The sequence below is a fragment of the Sarcophilus harrisii genome, chromosome 1 (assembly GCF_902635505.1).
Source record: "Sarcophilus harrisii chromosome 1, mSarHar1.11, whole genome shotgun sequence".
NCBI classification, from domain to species: Eukaryota; Metazoa; Chordata; class Mammalia; order Dasyuromorphia; family Dasyuridae; genus Sarcophilus; species Sarcophilus harrisii.
In genome coordinates, this window is record NC_045426.1 from 255,599,993 (window position 1) to 255,622,612 (window position 22,620).

Here is a 22,620-nt window from a genome sequence, read left to right on the forward strand (position 1 = left end):
GAAGACTATTGGTGTCAAAAGGATGAGCCTTTGTTTCAGGGAGAAGTTTAGTCATTAAAAGAACTATATGACTTCTCCAAGACAATCAGTACTCATTCCTTTTGTTCAGCTATAGACCCAGTTAATAGTCTGTTTGCAGTATTCATCCCAAATCTCTATATTCATGTGTGTATGTTGTAGTTTAACCACCTTTCAAGAGTCTGGATGATAAGTTCTCTTAATTCTCTTGGTTTTTTCTTTGTGAGGAGATAAACTAAACTGTTTTAGATGATTATGGATCTCTTTTAGAAGATTTTGCAATTTGCCAAGACTTAACAAAGTTAGGCAAAGGTTAGATTTTTGGTATGGCTAGAACAGGTGAAAACATGGATAACCTGATTTGGTATGAAGGAAAGCACCAAAAATTACAGTGACCCAGGAGTGTGGTATGAGAAACAGCATGGCATTGTAGATTGAGACCTCACCTCAATGTGACCCTAGACTGTGTCCCAAGCACCTCTCCAAGACTAAGTGGCATATTCTGTGCCAGCTGCATTGGGGGGTTGGAATTTCCTCACCCTTTAGCTACCTACACTGATAAAATCATAAGCTTGATCTTTTTCCCAGTAATATAAGAAGATTGAGGGGCCATGGATGGTGGCCTATATGTTCCACTGGTTCTTATGCATTGTTAATGTATATATATATATATATATATATGAAAATTCCCTTGCATGTGAACAGGTTCTCATGCTGAATTTGTGAAAGGACACAAACAAGGGCCCCCTAAATAAACAGGTCTGGAGGGGCTACAGACGGCCTCATTGGAGGAAATGTCTTCATCTGTAAGTTCACATAACTATTTCAGCAGTGAAGTTCTAAGCCATCTGTAGTTTGGACTACTATATAGGCAACAGGAACTTGTATGTAAATGTAGGGCTGTCACCTGAAACAAGATAGCAAAGACCTTAATTTTTGAGCAGTATGGTTCCCATATTACAGTAAGAAGACTATCTCCCTCTGTTGATTGAGCACCCTTTGTAAGGTTAGTATTTGGAAGTTGGACCAGAAACATAGAACAAGGATTTCTATGTGAGAGAATAAGATGAATTTGAAAAACTTATAAAGAAAAAAGTTCTTTGCTTTCCCCATGTTCTCAGTTTCAGAGTAGAAGCCTAATCTCTACTCATATATTTGACTGCATTCATAAAAGAATAGTCTTTTGATTAAGGGAAGTAATTGTCTTATTTTGGGACTACAAGAACTGTATTGGAAGTATTGCATGTGGTTCTGAGAACTGTGTGCTTCAGGGGGCCGTAACAGACTAAATGAGTGGCAACTAGAGAGATTGGATAGAAATCGTTTCCATAAAGGAGATAATCATAGAAACTAGGACTGTTTATATTGAAAAAGAATAGATCCCAACTATTTGGATGGTTGTTCTCAGATATCTGAAGAGCTGTCATGGAAGAGAGGATATTTGTTCTGTATTTTTCTTACAGTTACAACAGGACCAATGGGTGAAACTTTCAGGGTAATAGATTTTTTTTAATGGCTTTTTGTTTACAAGATATATGCATATTTTCAGCATTGACAATTGCAAGACTTTTTGTTCCAACTTTTCCCCTCCTTTCCCCCCATCCCTTTCCCCAGATGGCAGGTTGACCAATACATGTTAAATATGTTGACGTATAAGTTAAATACAATATATGTATACATTTTGCTGTATAAAACGAATTGGACTCCGAAATATTGTACAGTTAGCCTGTGAAGGAAATCAAAAATGCAGGCGGACAAAAATGGAGGGATTGGGAATTCTATGTAGTGGTTCATAGTCATCTCCCAGAGTTCTTTCACTGGGTGTAGTTGGTTCAATTCATTACTGTTCAGTTGAAGCTGATTTATTTATCTCATTGTTGAAGAGGGCCACATCCATCAGAATTGATCATCATATAGTATTGTTTTTCAAGTATATAATGATCTCCTGGTCCTGCTCATTTCGCTTAGCATTAGATCATGTAAATCTCTCCAGGCCTTTCTGAAATCATCCTGCTGGTCATTTCTTACAGAACAATCCAGGGTAATAGATTTCAACTAAATATTTCAACAATGAATGTTCTTCTAAGCAATGACATAGTTATAAGTCCTGAAAAAAATATAATCTCTGAGAAATTGAAGTGACAGATAATCCAGATGACTATAAAGACATGCCTGGTGAGTGCAGATAAGATACAGGATTTGGCATAAAGGATATAACTAGGAAAAGGAAGGGTAGGCCATTGATGTAGCACAAATACATTTCAAATGGTTACCCAAAAAGACCTGTTGGATTTTTTGGACGAACTGGTCAAAAATTGCACAAGATGAGAAAGCAAGAAAGGATTGTGAACTCCATTAATTGAAAAAGAATACCTATATTAGTAAGATCACACATCTTTTGAAATTCTTAAGTATTTCAAGAATGGTGTGGCTTCTATGTTATAAATAATTATACCATTCTCACTGGAAATATTCAAGTGAAGCGGATGTCTCTATCAGAAATGTTTTAGAAAGGATTCTAGCCTTGGGGAAAAACAAGCTTGCCATTCTATAGCTAAGATATTTTTTTTGGTAGCAAGTTAAATCTTCTACATTATAGCTGGAGCATTTTCCTTTACCTGACTGCCTCCGTAAACCTCTATCACTATACCAAGAGGCTGCAAACTAGCCAACCTAAGGGCTAGATGTTAATTGATCTCTTTGAAAGTTACACAAGAAAATGTGGCCTTTATTCAGTATCTGAAGTTCCTTAGAGAAGTAATCCTTCATTTCATTAACTTTCTTTAAATAAGCTAAGGGGGAACAAGCATCAGATGACAGTTAAATGTCTTTCCTAGTAAGGTCTCTTCTCAACTTTATTATTTTTCTAGTTTCCACTTCTTTTGCCAATACCTTTTGAATTGATAATATGACTTTCTAATATTTACTTTCCTTATTTGCCTACTACAACAGTCTGTCCTTTTTCTGTTTTGAACTGACATCTTTCTAGCCTTGGGCAATACAGTATTTGCTGATAATGGAATTAGCCCTGACACTTGTTCTCCCCCTTTGCCTTCTGCAAATACTTCTGATGTCCTCTTCTGGCATATCCAGTTAATCTCATTCCATTTGTTCCATCTCCCATCAAAACTGGTTTGTGTATTCAGGTCTAGCACAGTTTCCTCTGTTCCTGTTAGGCAGCTGATTGTATTCAGAGGCAGCATCTGTTCTGGGCTGGTAAGAACAAAAGCCATTCAGAAGCTCATCGAGTCATTAAAGTAAAACAAAAGCTATACTGTCATCTGACCCTATTCTTCAGTTTAATTAACCCAAGTGGCAAAGCAAAATTTCCCAGAGTCATGTGGGAGTTTGCTGTTCATGTTTTGGATGAAAATTTGGACTCTCCTGCTCTGTATGTAAAGGAAGCTATAACTAAGGATCACTTGGGAGACCTACAGCTTTGTTTTAGCAAGCTGGAAGTTGAAAATTAGAATTTTTTTTTAAAGTTCTGACTTGTTAGTTTTTGAAAACAGACTTGAAAAATGCAAATGCCATGAAATCTGAGGTCTCCTCCTCAGAAGAATTTAAAGTAACCAATTCAGTCATGGCAATAAAGTATTTCTTGTACTTACTTAGAATCATAGTGTCGAGGAAAATCCTTTCTATAGCACAGAGCACGATTATATTACATTATAATAGATCCTCACAGGATCCAAACATTCTGGGCACCTTATCAATGTGTTATATAAGAGGAAGAGTTTGTAAATACAAAGTTTTCATTTCTTAAAATTATTGTCAAAAGCCACATTTACAATCTGTGAGTTTGAGGTTATATAGCTGCTATAAAATCCATAACATTAAGTTATGTTTTTAAACAAAACAAATTATGTTGGAAATTTTTTTGGAGGGATGTTTTTACTGTTGCTTTGGTTTGGTTGGTTTGACTGTAAGAAACCACATTTGAACTTGAAAGAGGTGATAGGAAAACCATAATTCTCTTCTGCATACTCCTAATATTTTTATATGAAAGTTTGACACATACACACACACTCCTAGAGAATGATAGAAATCAAATGAGAGTTAAATGACTTTCCTGTGTCTACCCTTATTATTTTTCTTGCTTTTACTCCTTCTGCCAATAACATTTGAATTGATAACATGACTTTCTGATGTTCTCCTTCCTCTTTGCCCAATACAGGATTTTTTTTTTCTCTTTTAAACTGATATCTTTTTAGTCAAGTTGTAGGATTTAGAATAATTAAGGCCTTTACAGACACTTTTAGTGTGACACCATTGTACTCACTATACAGTCTTCTAAGCCAAAACAATGGGGAGTCTTTCCTCCTTTTCCAAATATGGTATACCAGTAGAGGTACTTTAATAATGGTAAGTACTAATTGGTTTCCTCATTATCTCCTTTGAGTGTCAGCTATATCTGACATTAAGTGTTTCCAAAGACAAAACTTTGCCCAAATAAGGCTCAAAAAATACATTATATCTCTCTGGCCCAGTTGTACAATAGAGGTTCAATGATCACTGAAACTGGTCTATTTGCTAATTATTCTTCTTTATACTAATCAGCAAAATTCAAACTATAAAGAAGAGATTTTTTCATTATTATAGCTTTTTATCTACAAGATATATGCATGGGTAATTTTTCAGCATTGGCAATTGCAAAACCTTCTGTCCCAACTTTTCTCCTCCTTCTCCCCAACTCCTCCCCCAAATGGCAGGTAGAACAATACATGTTAAATATGTTAAAGTATATGTCAAATACAATATATGTACACATATCCATACAGTTATTTTGCTGCACAAGAAGAATCAGACTTTGAAATAATGTAAAATTGACCTATGAAGGAAATCAAAAATGCAAGTGGACAAAAACAGAGAGATTGGAAATGCTATGTAGTGAGTGGTTCATACTCATTTAGAGAAGAGATTTTTAGAGAAGATTTTTATTTTAAAAATAATTTAATAATAATTAAAAATAATTAATAAAATAAATATAGATATATAAATTTATATATATAAATTTAAATATTTATATATAAAAATGAATTTATATAAATAAATAAAAATAATTAAATAATTATTTTAAAAATAATTAATGGAGGTCCTAAGCTTTGAGGGAGAAGAACCACTAGCTATTTCTCCCTTCTGAAAATCTCAGCAAACCGTGAAGAGATTTTTAGCTCCATAACAAGAATAACTTCTATTTCTATAGTGATTATTTAGACATTCTCTCATTTGATCCTTTAAAATAGCTCTCGTGAAGAAGGTAACATAAGCATGATTATCCCATTTTACAAAGTAGGAAACTGAGAAAGGATTTGCTTATAATCTTTCATGGTAAAATGGCAGTTTGTAAAGATGCCAGGTTAGAGTCTTTAGAGATCTTTATTTAGTCTGTATATCCTAATCTGTTTGGAACCTAGGGTCCCTGCTATGAAAGTTCTAGGTGTCATAAAAGATATTTTCACAGTGGATTTGACTGTCTACAATAACTATTGCAGACCAGATTTGTTTTTTAGTTTTGGAGAACACTTCATAGCATTGACCATTTTCATGATATCTGTTTGGTCAAATACAGTCAAATATTAAAAAGTATTGCAATAGCTCTTCAATTCATTATGACTGAAAAGGCTGGGCATTCACTTGGGCCAGAAAGGAAGAAGGAAATATAACCATTCTTTCTCAGAATAGTCCTTGAAGAAGAATTCTTGACATAAAGGTATTCATATATTTGACCCCTATAATAGACTAGATACAAGTTGGAGCTAATCAAAGTCCCTGTAAAATCCTCTTCTCTTGTTTCCTTCCCAAGTGCTTTGTCCAGCTTTCCTGCTGTGTTAGGCCCACAGCTGCATACTATTCCAGTTACTGGAGACTGTGTCTTTCCCCTACCCCCATTTCCTGTTGCAGGGGGACTTGCAGGGGAAAGTCTGTGCCTGGTGTTGCTCAGCCTCTCTGCAGCTGATCTGGGAATAATTTGAAACTAAACCCTTCACTCCTTGGAAACCTTTCATGAAATCATCGCAAGGTTTATTAACAACAGCTGTGGCCACACATAATCTGGAGAGCAAACTCACCCCCTTTATACCCTTCCCCCTCAAAAAAGAAAAACACTGTAGTAGGAAATAGCAGTTGAATTATGATTCAAAGTCACCTTTTTAAGAAAAAAGTCTTAAAACAAGAAAAATTCTCCAGCTTTTCTTTGAGTACAGAAGAGGCTGATAGGCTCTTAAGCTGTTGTCACCAGTAATTAGAGATGCTAGAGACAATATTTGATAAAACAGTATTTTAGAAAGTTTTGGTGAAACATCTGTGCTAAATGCACTTGTGTCTATTTTGGGAGCCTTGGGCCAATGGTGATACACTGCTATAGTTCCTCTTCCTTAATTTTCTTTAGTCCAGATCCCAGCTTCATGGACAAGACTGCCAAGGTTGATTTATTAAGGTTGATGGTTTTCAGTTTCCTTTTTCTACCTTTTTCTCTGGTGAACTGCCTCACTCTACCACACTATACAGGGGAATTTCCTCTAGAATCTGAGCCACCACCTCTTTTAGAATCCTGTCTGTTTAAAAAAAAAAAAAAAAAAATTCAAGATGCGGCTAGCTTATCAGAGCCTTCTTAGTCTTTCTGTGTCCCGCTGAGCTCAAAGGGCCACAGTGAAAGGAAATGAAACGTTCTGCTTCTTGAGATGCAGCCAGCTCAGTTCTTTGTGTTGGAAGTCTCTTCCTGTTGAGAAGCGTGGTCAGAAAATATTTTAAACTTCGACTTTTTTAATTTCAGCATTATATGGACCTATTGGGTTCTGTACATAATACTTCATTGAAGGGAGAGGCTTTCATGTGTTATTGATATGCACATTCATTCAGGTATGTCTTTAATGAAGCCATGCTGAAATGGTCATGGATTTCTCCCTAGTTTCAGGTTGGTAAGTCCCCTTCAGTCTTCTCCAAATATTTCCTATTTGTTCATGCTCTTGAAATCTTCTTACTAATAAACAGCAGAGAGAGTTTATTAAAATAATGATGCTTTAAGGTACACAAGCCACTTTCTTTATAATAACCCTGATATGCGGTTCTTTTTTAACGAAATAAAGCTTCAGAGGTGCTAAATGACTTGCCAACATTAACTTTTTTCCAGATAGTAAACATCAAAGTTAGAAATAGAATGCAGTTTTGTTTTGTTTTTTGCCTTAAAGACTATACCATATCAATCTGTACTTTGCCTTCTTTCTCTAATCTTAGTTTCCAGAAATAAACTGCTGTATCTGACTTGGATTTTTCTCCCTAATGTTAAGAGTAAGAAAGTAAAGATTAGAACAGGTTCTCATTTATTAATTCACTCTTTTTTTTTTTTCACCCTGAACAAAAACAAAGGAGATTTGAATCATCATCTGAAGTTTAGAATTTGTTTTTGTTATTTTCATAGTCCCTTCAGTGGGTCATTGACTTAAAAACTTTCCTGACATTCCTTAGTAAGGGGGAGGAAAGCATCACTGGCATTTTTGGCCCTATTTTGGGAATGTACATCTGGATAGAAGATCCAAGAAATAGCCCAGACTAGAGGCATTCCCAAAGTGATGAAGGCAGTTTGAAGATTGATCTCATGAATGGCCACAGAATTGAGTGAAAGCCAGAATTTCCATAAAAAACCATTTATGCAATAATACTATTCCAGACTCATAGCTTCCCTGGTACTCATTCAGAATCAAACAAGCTGTTGTGCAGGAAGCAAGAGAAAGTTCACTGAGGCATATTCCTCGTGGCATTTAAGTCATTTGGTAACCTGTTGAAAAATTATTTGAGGCAAGAAAACACTCCAACCAAGGCCACAATTGGAGGAGGGGGAGTAATGTACAAGTTGGGAGCATTTGAAGATTTCATAGCCAAGTGAGTCAGTAAATCTTTTGTGTCAGGAATATGATTTTTAGAAGGCAGTGATTGTAGTCTGGTTCAGGAAATGAATCCCAGCAAAATAAAAATGATTAGGCTTCTTGATAAAGTGAACTTTCTGTTTTAATATCAGCCTATCTCCTGAATTGTAGTACTCTCTTCCTCTTAATTTTGTTCTTAATTTGGGTACATCTTCATACTTATGATAAATAAAATAATTTAGATAAATAAAGTTCCTTTCCCCCAGGAGAGCAAGAAATGCCTTATAATTTCAGAGTAAACTGCTTTTTGTGAAATGAATCAGATCTAAAAAAAAGAATCGCATCTTTTACATTGGTTAAAGAGAACGTGCATGCTATATCTGCAGTTTTTTTTCCTCCATGACCCATTAAATAATAGTTTTTTACTTGTTAGCAATAGAGAAAGCTTATCCAGATACCACAAGGAATGTGAAGCATTTTATTCCCTTTGCCTTTATCATGAAAAGGACAATAGATAACAATTTGCTCCACTCAGAAAGGGTAGGATAAGAGTGTTATCATCATTGACTGGCCCTTTTTTGTGAAAGAGAAAGAAGTCAAAAGCATTAGACTTTTTCTTTTCCCCCTCCTATAGCTTGCTAAGCCAAATGAACCAGATTTTCTTTTTATGTTTGTTAAAAATTGAACTTTTCTTCTAAATGTGCCCAACATGAAATATGGTATTCAAGGGATACCAGGAAATATTCCATTAAGATTTTAAAAAGTCCTTTCCTGGGAAAGGAATCAATCAATAGACCCCATCTGCCAGCCAAACACATACAAATTAAGTAACAAGACCAAAGAACATTTTGGAAACAGGAATCACTACAAGTCCCAATAGTTCATTATTGAACATTATTCCAAACTGCTTCCATTCTTGGTTTATAGAACTAAAAATAAAATAGGTTCTGGAAACTCTAATGTTGTGTTCATAGTAATGTATAAAAACCGTATCTGTTAGCCCTCCCTTATTTATTCATTCATTTCATCCACTGCTAAATATGCAGTGTCCTTTGACTCAGTAAGGGAAGTTTGAAATCTGCTATTTATGTTCCAAACTTTAGTTAGAAACATACACAAAATTTGTTGTAAAATTGATTCCATAAAAATAAAAATTCCATAAAATTCCATTTTATGACTGTAATTAAAATATGAGGAAGAATCACTCAAACCTTAAAATGGCCTTATTCAGCTACCAATTGGGATGATTAAAGGCAAAGTAAAAAATATGAAAGAGGTTTTTTGTCTCCTCCCTTTTCCTCCTAAAAAGTAAAGAATGTACTTTCTCCAAGACAATGGAATTTATCCATTGCCACTCTAACGAGAAAGCTGAAATAGTAAATCAAGCATCGCTTGAAGCATGTTGATTTGTCAGGTTAATAGCTCAAGCCAGCAGATACATTCTGGGAAGTTTTTAGAAATCTAAACACACAAAACCATTTATGCAAGGACCTCAGATACACTTGAGAGAATGCTTAAAGAGAAAAATTGGATGTGTTCACTGAAGAATTTGTCAGGAACAGTTGGACTTGTCATGAAAATATCACTAGTGATCAAAGCCAATCAGATGCCATGTGTGCGTCCATCCGTTCCCTAGCTCAGTGGTGCCTGGCACTTTCCCATGTGTGAGTATGTATAGACCTTGGAACTCTACAGAGAAGAAAAGCTCTTTTTCCTTCCTCACACTTTAGTGATTCTGTCAAAAGCATCATGTGACAGTATACGATTTTGCTACTGGAAAAATGTGGTTTGTCTACTGATGCTGCCTGCTGGGAAATTGCTGTTAGAATGATATTCAGAAAGTAGAGGCTTGCTATATCCCTGCAAACTCTCACAGCTGATTTTTAGTTAGAATTGAAATTATAATCAACAAAGTCATTTAAAATCAAATTAGATGGTAATAAGAACTCCTTTAGAGAATGTGTCTCTTTTTTCTTCTGGAAAACTATCTGGATAAAGCTAGTAACCAAGAAAAAGATAATTAGGAAGGCAACAATCAAAATACATTTCTTATCATAAGCAATCTTGGCATTTGTGTCACTCAGGATACCTGGAGTGAACTGTTGGTGCTATCTATTCAATCTCTACTTCTACCTTTTTCCTCTATACCTTTGATTTACTTTTTTTTCTATTCCCCTTTCTGCTGTATTTTCTGCCTACCAGTCTTAGGGAATTGCTTTAGTCCTGTTGGTGGCACTCACATCTCAAGTTTGAAATCCCTGATTTAGGTAATTGTCTAACTTCCTTGACATTTATGTAGTGACCTGAACCTAAATTGGAATCTATTCTCAATTTGCCTATACCTGTGTTTCATCAAGTTGACAGAACTCCTGTGCCAAAGGGAGGGCAGCTAATAAAATCCTTAGTGTGCTTTTATCTTTGTCCTTTTTGAGTTTGAACTCTATCCCTCTTATCTTTCTTTTGAGGCATAGTACATGTGTTACTAAGAATCATATACTTTTTCAAGTGTAATAGTCGCCTCACTTAATTCCCTCCCCTACCCCCACTCTCTTTGTTTTACAGAGGAGGGGACTGAGATCTCTAGAGTGAAGAAGACATGCCTATGGTACATCCACTGGTAAACGTCCAGAACTCAAAGCTCCCGACTCCCAGTAGAGTGCTTTTGCACCTACACTATGCTACTGCCTAGTTTTACTGTTGGTAGTTAATAGGGAAAAGCCCTCCTACAAAGTATAATGGCACATTTTCCACAAAAGCTAATCTCTTTCTAATTAATATTTGTGTTTTACAGTATTCTCCATCCTAAGATCTCTTCATATGTTGATATCTAACAACTAATATATTTCTGCCATTTAGTATATGCTCATATCTCCATGATTTTAATGCAGTTAAGCTATTGCAGAGCAAAGGCTTAAGACTTATTAAGTTTAACTGTTAAAAGCAACACTCCAAAGCTATTCCTGGAACCTAAATATTTAATGCAGGGTTGGCATTTAAAAGCTTAATAGGTTTTCTTCAAATCAGTAACAAGGGCTAAATAAGCACCTATAAGTCTTATATATGGAACTGTAAGAATTACATTTAGCCATAGTACTTTGAAATAATTTTACTTGTTACTAAACACAAAAGTGAAGAGTTGGCATATAACAAGTAAAATCTTTCTCACTGCCATGCTGAAGTTGTAGGAACTATGATAAATCTGCTCCCTTTCAGAACGTAAATCTGTAAAAATGTAAGCTGGCCAAAGAGAATTACTCTAGCTACTATTATGTCTTCCTCTGTATTTGGCTTTTGTGCCTGTTAAACTATTCTTGGGGAGTCCAGTTCTTTAAGGCACTTCCAGATAATTACATAATCCCAGAGAAAGTAATAGAGCATGGTAATGGAAAAATCACTAAGAATGTTAAGACTAAACCTCATGGGCCCAGAAGAAGAATCCGTATACAAAACCAAGTTCCAGACCAAGATTTCTGGAGAAGAGAATTCTTAGTTCCTATTCCTGGAAGGAGAGCCCTAGGATGATATAGAAGCTTCAACTAAGGAATAGGAAAGGGATCATGTTACTAGATAATGGAGCACACCTGGACCTTGCTCTTTTTTACTAGTACTGTGAATTTTATGGATTGTGGAGATAATTATCCTCATCTTAGTTTTAAGATCCAGTTTCCTTCAACTTTTAAACCCCCAATTCTGTTCTCTTCCCCACTCCTCTTTCCCACCCATCTGCTCACCTCCTTAAAACCTTCCTCTATGGGGAATCAAGGGAAATAGAAGAGCCTAGTAGTAGCCATCTCTTCCCTAGCTCCTTACTTTCCTAAAACAAGCATAGGACTTCCTCCAAGAGGCAGAAAGCAGAGTTTCTATTGGAAAAGATTTCCCTCTCCCACAAACCTTCTAACCAGCTTGTTAGAAATACTTCTTCCAGATATACTTTGTCAGTTTAGTCAAAGATAGACCCCGTTTCATACGAAAACCAGTTTGGCAAGAGCACCTTTTGTACCTGTGAATACTTGTGTACACCCAGACCTCTGGACCAGGAGTTTTAGATTCTTGAGGGCTTTTCTTAAATGAACATATATATCAAACTAAAGTGTTTTATAGCCAAATTAATTAAGTAAATGATAATACTCTGATTTCAGATCATATAAATCTTTTGCCTTCTAATTAAGTAAATTGTTTCACTTAAACCTCTAGATGTATTGTACCAGCTTGGTTGGGCTAAGGAGAAAAGCAAAAACAAAATTGGGCACTTAACAAATAGATGTTGTGACATAAATTGTCATTCAAACTGGTAGCTCTGGTCTAGCTTCCTCAAATCCTTGCAGAAATGGAATTCTGCTATTGAATCCATTACTGCTTCACAAGGCTGATTGTGACTGGTTTGTGTATGAGCAGGGTTACAATATTGAATATCTGCCAGGACAGGGCAAGAGATGGGATTTGGGGAGGATAGGGCTTAAGTTGTTAATATTGTTTGGTTAATAAATAGAAAAAAATTCTAGACACATATGTCACCCAGCCAGATTATCTAGTATGTTACCCTAATCCATTATGCCACTTTATTCCAGCCAAAGCTATAGTCTGAGTATAACTTGCCATTGGAAGAACTAACAAGCTTATTTTTGTTGTCGGGTCATTTCAGTAGTGTCTGACCCCATTTGGGATTTTCTTGGCAAAGATATTGGAGTTGCTTACCATTTCCTTCTCCAGCTCATTTTACAGATGAGGAACTGAGGCAAGCAGGGTAAAGTGACTTGCCCGGGGTCACACAGCTAGTAAGTATCTGAGTTCAAATTTGAACTTGAGTCTTCCTGACTCCAGGCTGACTGTCCACTACACTGCCTAATTGCCCCACTAATAAGTTCACCAATTCTTTTATTTTTTTAGGAAGATGATGAGAAGCTCATCCAAGAAATCCAGAAGGAGGCTGAAGAGGAACAAAAGAAGAAAAATGGAGGCAAGTTCTTCAGTCTAGCCTAGATCTGTGTAGAGGATTGAGGGTGAATTATTTCTTTTCTAAATTATTTTTCCAACAGAAATCGATCTTTTCTTCTGAGTTTTCTCCTCCCCCTCTTTCCCCAACCCCCAAATGGAGAAAGCAAGAAAAACAAAACTTCTGTGATAAACATAGAGAGTCAGGACAAACAAATTTCCACACTAGTCATGTCCAAAAAAAAAAAAAAAAATTCACATCTCAATCTATATTCTTGAGTCTATCATTTGTTAGGAGATGGGTATTTTATTTCATCATGGATCCTCTGAAATCATGACTGATCATTGGTCAGAGTTCCTAAGTCTTTCAGAATTGATTGTCTTTACAATATATTAAATTGATCTTCTGGTTCTGCTCACTTCATTCTGCATCTGTTCCTATAAGTCTTCCCAATTTTCTCCTAAATCATCCCCTTCTTTATTTCTTATATCATTCCATATACCAATACATAATAGTATTTTCCATTACAATCACATACCACAATTTGTTTATCCATTCCCCAGTTGATGGACACTCTCTTAGTTTTCAGTTCTTTGCTACTACACAAAAAAAAAGTTGCCGTAAGTATTTTTGTACATATGAATCCTTTTCCTTTTTCTTTGAGCTCTTTGGTATATAGGTTTAGTAACAGTATGACTAAGTCAAAAGGTATGTCCAATTTAATTGTATCCTGTTTTGGGGACATAATTTCAAATTACTCTCAATAATGCTCTCAACAGTGGCTAGATGAGTTCATAGCTCCAGTCACAGTGCATTAATGTGCCCATAGCCTTAAACATCAATGTGTGTGAATTATAAAGGAAAGACTGGAAGCACTCATTCTAACTGGAGTCTGAATCTACATATATAAAATCATTTATATATGGTGTCAACATAATATGAAACTAGTTTATTTGGGTCATGGGGGTAATTTGGGGGATAACACCTTCCTTCAACTAGACCATATACTGATAGCGTCCTTTTGGAATTTCCAGAACCAGTAGTACAGAAATTGCTCCATTGGGAACATATTTTCTTCAAATGAGGGTGGATTTAATTATGGGGAAAAGCTAAGAACCATGTAGAATCAAAGCTGTGATACATACACACACACACACACACACACACACACACACACACACAGTAGTAGATTAAGGATTAAGCCAGTTGAAAACATTTTTATCCAGAATGAATTGTGGCTCCAAAGTAATAACCTGTGACTTTTGTATAACTTGTGGATTGGTTTTGAAAGCAGTTCCCATTAGAATGTCATTTTCTCTTTGTGTCTGTTCCTAGTGCCTAACACATTCCTTGATACATAGGAATCACTTAGTAAATACTTGGTGAGCTGGATTGATTTGAAATATTTTTCCCCTGAGGCAACTGGGGTTAAGTGACTTGCCCAGAGTTAGGAAAATTTCCAGCTAGGAAATGTTAAGTGTCTGAGCGCAGATTTGAACTCGGGTCCTCCTGACTTCAGGGCTGGTACTCTATCCACTGCACCACCTCACTGCCCTGAGCTGGATTGATTTGAAAGAAGAAACTTTGAAGCTCAGAGTTGGAAGGAACTTCAGAACTTACCTTTTTTCATCACTGTTGAATGGAACAAGAGTAAAACTAGTATATGGCTTCCCAAGATGAATATTTTGAACATCTGCACTCATCTGGGTACATGTGTTCTGTAGTGTTTGCTATGGAGCCACTTTCATTACCTTACATAGTCTCATTTGATCTTCATATATAGGAGCCATGCATACACTCAGAGTCCAAGTCACAGCCCCTGGAAGAGGTAACCATTTCTCTTAGAACAACTGAGACCTGAGTTTTGACTTGTCTTTTTTTTCTAAAAATTACCTCTCCTTTTCAGAGAACAACTTCAAAAGGATTGGGCCCCCCATGGAGGCTGCTCCTGAAAAACTCCAGAGGATTGAAGTCATCCCAAGACCTGTTCCACAAAATCTTCACCAAGCCAGGATCCCTCCTTATCCCTTTGTTCACCCACCCTTTGCTCTGCCTCCTGTCCGTCCCATGTTCAACAATATTCCCCTCAATTTAGGCCCCATCCCTGCCCCCTATGTTCCTCCTCTGCCAAATATGCGAGTGAACTATGAATTTCCCCCAATCAATGTCCCACTGGAGCACAACTTACCTATGCACTTTGGTCCTCAGCCACGCCATCGGTTTTGACAAGTGGGATAGATACCTGAAGTGGAAGCACTGCCGAGGAGGGCCATCCTGTGTTAACAACTCTCCTCCTAACTCCCTTCATTATTCCACAGAACTGAAAGGAGCAGCCTGAAAATCTCCCCCAGTTAAATTTTATGGTGGGGAGGGGGGGGGGTGTTAAAGATACACAGCCTAGTTCAGATGTTTACCCCACTTTTTTCCCCTAAAACTAGTAACTGCTGCTGAGCCCACAGAGGTGGAAGTTTACAGATTGGGCTGCCAAACATGATTAATTTGGGGCCAATTTTCCTTTTCTTTGATAGTGTTAGTAGAGAGACCTCCCTAGGCCCCAAAATCTCCCCAGAGTCCCCTTTCTGTCTCTCTGTTTCTGTCTCTTTGTGTCTTTCTGTCTTTCTCTCTCCCTCCCTTCCCCTCTCTACCTATCTTGCCTTTTCCTGTATTTAAAAATGTAAGTAGTCCACTGCTCTTTTAAGTACAGCTAAGGAGAATATAAGAGCCCAGCATTCCTTGGATACCAGTAACAGGATTTGCCTTTTTGATTTTGGGCTCGAGGATTTCAGGAAGGAGAGGGAAGTAAAATCTATCCTGCCAGAAAATGACCAGCACAGCACATAACTTGTCAGTAAGCATGACAACCCTGTGCTGTCTATTAATTCTTCAGAAATTGTCCTAACAGAGACAGAGTGATGTGAAAGAAAAGCCACTTTACCTGTCCCTGATCAGAACAGACAAAGTCTCACCACAGGAAAGGAGTACTTCTTAAGTTTTCTAATTAAATTGGGACTTGTACTTTCCTAGTTAATTAAAATATGAAAGTACATTCAAGACAATTCATACATTGAAGAGAGAGAAGATAGGTGGTGGTTCATTAGGAACTCCCCTTATGATGAATGGCCAATGTCTGCACTCTTATTAATAAGAGTACAAAGGACCACACTTTGCAATGAGATGTTGACCTCTAATTGCAGATCAGTGGGTAACCAGGTGTAATTAAGGAAGGTAAATGACCTTCCTGCGTCTTAGCTCAGCACCTCCAGGTTGAGCAGAATAAGACTCTACTGCTTACTTTAGGCTAAAAAAATTATACTAGTAGTTTCTCAAGCACTCCTATCTGAATCTTCTAGGAAGAGACACTGCTACTCATCCTGCGCTCCATCAGCCATGGAGTTAAAGCCCCCATCCTGTTGTAACTTTGCCAAGAGTGCCCTCTTCTCATTCTGGGAATGAGTGGAGTGGTCCCAGCCATATCAGCTTTGTCACATAGTCAAAAGGAAGGGGGCTTACTAGATAGTGAAATGAATACTCCCTCATCTGAGTAGGAAAAGATGTTAATGACTGGTACTTTATAAAGACAAGAGGCTTCACAGATGAAAAGGTTGAGATTCCCAAATACTGGTGCTGGATTTCATCTTACCTCTTGGGTGTGAAACTTGCACTATAAGTATAGTTCATCCAGAAAGGTTTTCTTTCTTCCCTTCAACCCCACACTGTCTCCCCTTTCTACTGCCTCAAAAAAAAACAAAAAAAAAAAAACAAAAAAAAACCTAAATAATAATATTACTGTTTGGGACTTTGGAAATAAACTTCTGACTTGATTTGTTTGCCCCATTCTTCTCCGATTATCTATACCCCACTGGTCCTTATTTCCTGGAAAATCCACTTTTCTAGAATCAGCTCTTCCAATCCAGGTTACTGCAAAGAGCTGGTCTTAAACTTCTTTAGTTGTATTGAAAGATTTCTCCCAGTATTTACTTAGAACAGTCAATGTCTGGATTGTAGCATTGCTCTCTATGAGCCTTCCCTTGACTCTTCTGCCTAGTGCTGGGATAATCTTTGGTGATATCAGAACCACATGATTAACTATTTCTCAACTTTTGCTGCTAAGTTTTGTTTATATATTGAGAAAGGAGGAAGAGTCTATATAGGGATGTAAATTTCTGAATGCTGCTTAGCTGGTCTTTATTCAGGTTAAAACTGCACCTTACCCTAAAAGATGTTCCCTTGGACAGCCAAGGGCAGGCAGGCCAGCATGCTGTTACACTGTACTTAAAGAGGGGCGGGAGAAAAGACTGAGCATCCCTCTTCTTTTTGTGTATCTAATTTCCTCTCGATGTTAATGTGATAAGTGCTCATGTGTAGATCTTAGTTATTAACATTTCTGAAGTCTTTGCCTCTGGAAAAATCTTGGCTTCTGGCTCTAGAATATAGCTTGCAGTTTAGGCTTTAGAACCTGTGGTACTTCCTGCTACAGCTTTCTCCAAACTTAGTTTGGAAAATGGCCTATAGCAATGATATTTTAGTCACAGAACGAGCCATTTTACTTGCAAGGGTCCAACCAGTAGCTTTCCCCTACTTCCATTGCCTGCTGAATAGCTTACTTTTTCTTCCCTACGATTTCTCCCACCCCACAGATTTGGAAAATTATTTTCCTTTTTCCCTTTTGCCATCAGCTTTCTATGTATAAGCTAAAACATCTTGTTGCCAATCCACTTGCTTCAATTCCCCTAGTGAATCCAGCACATCAGTTACTGGGGTCTGCTGGAGGCTTTACTCTTAAATGTTAGATTTCCCCCCCCAAAAAAAAAACAAAAAACAAAAAAAACCAAATGTTCAATGGAATTGTATGCGTCATTATACTCCTTTCTATTTCAAGCATCATTGCCACAACAATAAAGGCCTCCCTGTTATTAGCAAGGATACTCACAACTATGCCTGTTGGCATTGGTACGTCAAACACCTAATATAGATATGGAATCAGGGGACTTTGGACAAGAAAACATTTCCCCGTTATACAGAATAGAGCTATCTGGTTTACTAGTGATTGAGATGTCATGCATCAACCAATTAGTTGTGCTGTGAAGATCAGAAAGAAAAAAGTCCCCTTTCCAAAGAAATGCCTTTTCATTCTTCTGCCTTTCCAAATGATGATCTAGTAAGACTCAGTTTTTGAAGAGTGAAAGTTATCTTATAATTGGTTCAAGAGATGTGACAGATGAGAGAGCAGGAAAGAATTTTGAAAGGAGGGCTTATGATCCAGATTTGTATCTGTATCTTTAGGAAGAACTCTAGATTCTCTTCCTTCCCCTCAGGTGCAATTGTTCCCTTACAGATTTCCATCTGATGATCATTTTTGAGGAACATTTGTCCGCCTGAGGTCCAGCCCTAATAACCAGTGCCTTTTCCATCGGTATTTTTGTGACATACATCATGTGTCACGGATGTGCCTTCCGGGGCAATAGATTGATTTATTTCTGAGCACAGGAGCTCATTTCATTAAGAATTCTTAAAGTAAGGTTCCCCCAGTAACTTCTTTGTGACAATGGTTGTAGGGACCATTGAGGAGGATTTCAGAATTGGAAAGTCACTGAGCCAGGATTCCCTTTTCAGCAAGCTGCCCCATCCAGATTGAAGTGTCGGTTTTCCATCGACAGTGTTTGTTTTTGCCCTAGATCTCATGTGTGAGGAGGTATGTGCATGCACCTACATGCGTGTGCCGTCCAGCTAGCTGTGCAGTAGATTCAGAAGGTAGTATGTGGCAAGTGACATGTGCAAAACCGCCCAAGAGGAGTGAGTCCAATGAGCCATCATCTTCATTAAACCATTTACCTTATAGTTTCTGTTCATTTACATTGCTTTGCAGTGTATATATGTTAAAAAAGTGTTAAATTTGGGGAATGAGACAGAAAAACATTTGGCTCTAGACCAGTTGGGGAAAGGTGGATAATTTTTAGGGTGGCATATGGAAGACAGGCCTGCGCAAAGCCTGGACAAACCCTTCCCTATCCTTGGAAACTACTGCTTTGGCTGTTTCAATTTGTGTGTAGTTGTGCTCTCTTAGCTGGGAATAATGCTTGACATCCACCATTGATTCTACTCAAAATGTTGAAGCGACATGATGTGCAAAGAGCACAGGATTTGGAGTCGGGAGACCTGGATTCAATCCTGGCACTGCCTGTGTGATGTTATGCAAGTCACGTGACCTTGCTGGGTCTCAGATTCCTCATCTGTAAAATGATGGGGTTGGGCTAGGTGACTTTTTTGGTCCCTCCTAACTCTAAGTCTTCTTGGTGATGAACTCTTGCAGTCTGCAACAGGAAATCCCAACAGTCGACTTGATTAACTCTGCTTATGTTCCAGATGATACTTGCATTTTAAGCAGAGAGAAACTCTTTTTCCTTATTGTTAGCTACCTAGTTTTACAAAACTTGCAGAGTGAATTTTCCAAGTCACAGATGAGGTGGGGGAGCTTCAATGAAATGAAAAGGAATTGGGCAAGTGGTTGTTTTTGATGGTGTGGTCACTACCACCTAGTTATAGGATTGCCTTGTTCTGTTTGTCAGTGGGAACAATTTTCTCTGAGCTAGAACTCGTTCTCTCCCAGGGCTCTTTCTTTGGGAGGCATATTGTTGCAGAGAATCGTCTCTCTGCCCTGCACTGTAGTGAGGGGTTATTGAAGAGGCCAAAGAGATCTGATCCCATCCCACTGGCAGGCAATCATGTGCATAGATAAAAATGACAGGAAGTCCAAAGTGATTAGCCCAGCTCCTGGAAAATAAAGCAAAAGCAAACAAAAGCCCTCCTGATCTTGCAGGCACTGCATTGTACAATTTGGTTCTTTTATGCCACAGTCATGGCTGTCTAGCTCTCAGACTGAGGCAGCTGCCTGCAGGAAAGGTCTCCATAGTGAGCAAGGCTCCACCCTTCCCCAGTTAGAGTCCCATTTTACTTGCCTTAATGGTGGAAAGAGGAATTTAGTATTTGCACTTAGCAAAACATTTTAAAACTGTAAAGAATTGTGCATGATCTACAACTTTGTATAACAATAGATGAAAATGAATAGGTGTTTATTAAAAATAAATATTTTTCTTTACCTTCTGGTAGTATAAAATAATAAAATAAAAGCTGTTATGTTTTCTTGTGTGTAAAAAGTCTGTATTATATGTAATTTGGATTTTTTTGTAAATAAATTTTTGTGCACTCTGACTATTTGTGATTTGTTCTTACCCCAGCAGGAAAATGAAATTGTTGAGTGCTATCATAGCAGCTAATTATAAGTGGCAGCTAGCAGGGGGAAGTTGATGCTCCTGTTTTGCCAGATTTCCTTGGAAATGATTACAAATTCCAAAGAAAATATTTGCTTGTCCTAGAGTTAAAAATGAAGAATTTGGGCTTTTTAAAAGAAAACTGAAGGCTTTGACTCTGATGGTAACAAGACCAAGGATTTATCAATGCACAGCTGAGTAAATTTTTCCACCTTTGCTATTCCCAATGTGAGAAAATAAAACAGGTGAAATAAACTTTCTGGTAATCTGTCTTGATTTCTAAAGAAGCTCAGTTTGGAGATCAAATGTTTGTCTTTTCCCCTCATTTACACTGGGGCCCTTTCAAGGCTTTTATAGGGAGTTCTAATGAGGCTGTATAGTTCATGCATGCCCTTGGTTCAAAAGACAGGCAGAAACCTTCACACAGACTCCTCAAAGCAGAACACAACTTGCAGATTCTTATTTCTGAGCTTAAAATGAGGATGGAAAAAGTGAACCAATCACATCTAGCACATGAAACTAAATAGACTAAAGTGGGGAAAGACAAAACTATTGGGGAAGGAGGGAAAAGGATGATAGCCAGAATTTGAGAATTAAGACTTAGTGAAATCTAAATGTCAGAGCACGAAGAAATTATGGAAGTCATTATGCACATGAGCAAAGTACCAAAGTATGTATATATGAGGCAAGGAATAGATCTCAAGTTCTTCACCTCTGACTGTGGACATACTATTTTACCACTGAGTGTGTTTCCTCATCAATAAAATGGGCATCATTCTACCTGTTGTACCTAGTTCACAGGATTTTGTAAGATTGGAAAGGAATTGCATATGTAAAGTCATTTGCAAATTTTAAAGTCTTCTATAGCTCTCAGTTATTCAATAGATAATACATTCAAGGGCACATGTGAGAGCAGGGTGCAATTGAGAAGACCTGGTTTTCAAGTCCCACTTTTGACAAATACTAGCCTAGGCAAGTTATCTCTACTTAGAAGGAGCTCACATTATAAAAGAGGAGAAAACATATATAAGGATTGCAGAATTAGAATAAACAATAGTTAAATAAATTAGCAAACTAGTATTCGTAGAGGTTGAGGAAAAGGTTCAAATAAAAGGGGATCTTTGGGCTGCATCTTGAAAGCAGACTTGAGGGAAAGTACATTCCAGGCCTGGGGATTGGCCAGAAGTGGATTTCATGTGAGAGAGAAGTTCGGTTTGGCTGGATCACAAAAGTGTATTAAAGAGAGCAGCGTTCAAGGAGGTTAGAACCATAAATTGGGTCCAATATGTGAAGGGCTTATAAAGCTAAACTGTGGGGTTTATATTTGCTCCTAAAGACAATGGAGACGTCCTGGAGTTGGAGAGGAGAATGATGGGAGTAGGAGTGATATAATCAGATCTGTGCTTAATGAACATCACCTTAGCAGCAGTGTCTGGGATAGACTGGGGTGGAAAGAAAGGGCAATGGAAAGAAAGGGCAAGAAGCCCAATTAGGGGGCTGTTAGAAGAATTTAGACAAAATGTTGAGGGTCAGAATTGAAGTAGTAACCATTATTAGTAGGGAGAGAGGTCAGATGTGAAAGATGTTATGAAGCAGAAACAGCCAGCCTTGAAAACCTGTATATTTAGCATGAGGGAGAATGAGTAGGAGAGAATAAAGCCAACTCTTTAAAACTGGGATCTGGGAAAGAATGGGGGTGCCTTCAACAGAAATATAGAAATTTGGAAGGGGAAAGGGGAAAATGATGAGTTTAAGCTGAGTTTCAGATGCCTCTGGGGCATTGAAATGTCCAATAGGCAACTTTGGTGATGTGGGTCTTAAGATCAGTGGAAAGACAAGCAATTGGATATATATACATCTGGGAGTCATCTGCATAAGACGATAATAAAACCTCTTGGGAGCTGAGATAAGGTTGATAAGGTATGGAACATGGCAAGAATATGGATTGGTCCCCTAGTTCTCCAAAACACCGGGTTAGGGCAGGCTCAAAGCGAGAAATTCGCTAACGCAAAAAAAGGCTGTGATAAGAAAAGGCTTTTATTATTAGAAAGACACCAAAATGTTCTCTTGGTGGGCAATATCGAGTGAACTGCAAAGAGACATCTTCTAGAGACTTATTTTATACAGGAACAGAACAATAGAAGGGAAAAGGCAAAGCCATTTAAGTTTTGCATCCAAAGAGGTGCATACTTTAGATAATCTTTCTTCCTGCTTCCAGAGGGTGTGGGACCATAAATGTTTGTGTATGAAAAGAGTCTTTCTCTGGAGTTTCTTCCAGAGAATGTAAATCCACTTAAGTTTGTTCCGGGACTGGCTGTCCAATTTTTGTCCTCATCAAGGTGACCAAGAAAGTCTGAGCATTTTAGAGCATCCACAGGTAAGGGAATATGGGAAGGAGCAGTCTGCCCCGTAGGAGAACCTGGAGAGGGGAATGCCACGAAAACCTAGAGAGAAGAGAGTGGCCAATGGTAAATACTACAGCCAGGTCAAGGAGGTTGAGGACAGAGAAGGCCATAAAGATGTGGCAATTGAAAAG

General features: G+C 37.7%; 1 protein-coding gene across 3 annotated transcripts in view; it reads left to right on the plus strand.

Annotated features, from left to right (window-relative positions):
• RNF216 (ring finger protein 216) overlaps window positions 1–20,025 on the plus strand; it is a 164,441-nt gene extending 144,416 nt beyond the window's left edge. For all 3 annotated transcript variants that reach the window (XM_003761570.4, XM_012542847.3, XM_031940675.1), the window contains 2 exons: window positions 12,771–12,840; window positions 14,723–20,025. In XM_003761570.4, the coding sequence (XP_003761618.1) occupies window positions 12,771–12,840; window positions 14,723–15,042 (390 nt within the window). In that variant the 3' untranslated portion in view covers window positions 15,043–20,025. The remainder of the gene's footprint in view (window positions 1–12,770; window positions 12,841–14,722) is intronic.
• The last annotated feature ends 2,595 nt before the right edge of the window (window positions 20,026–22,620 follow it).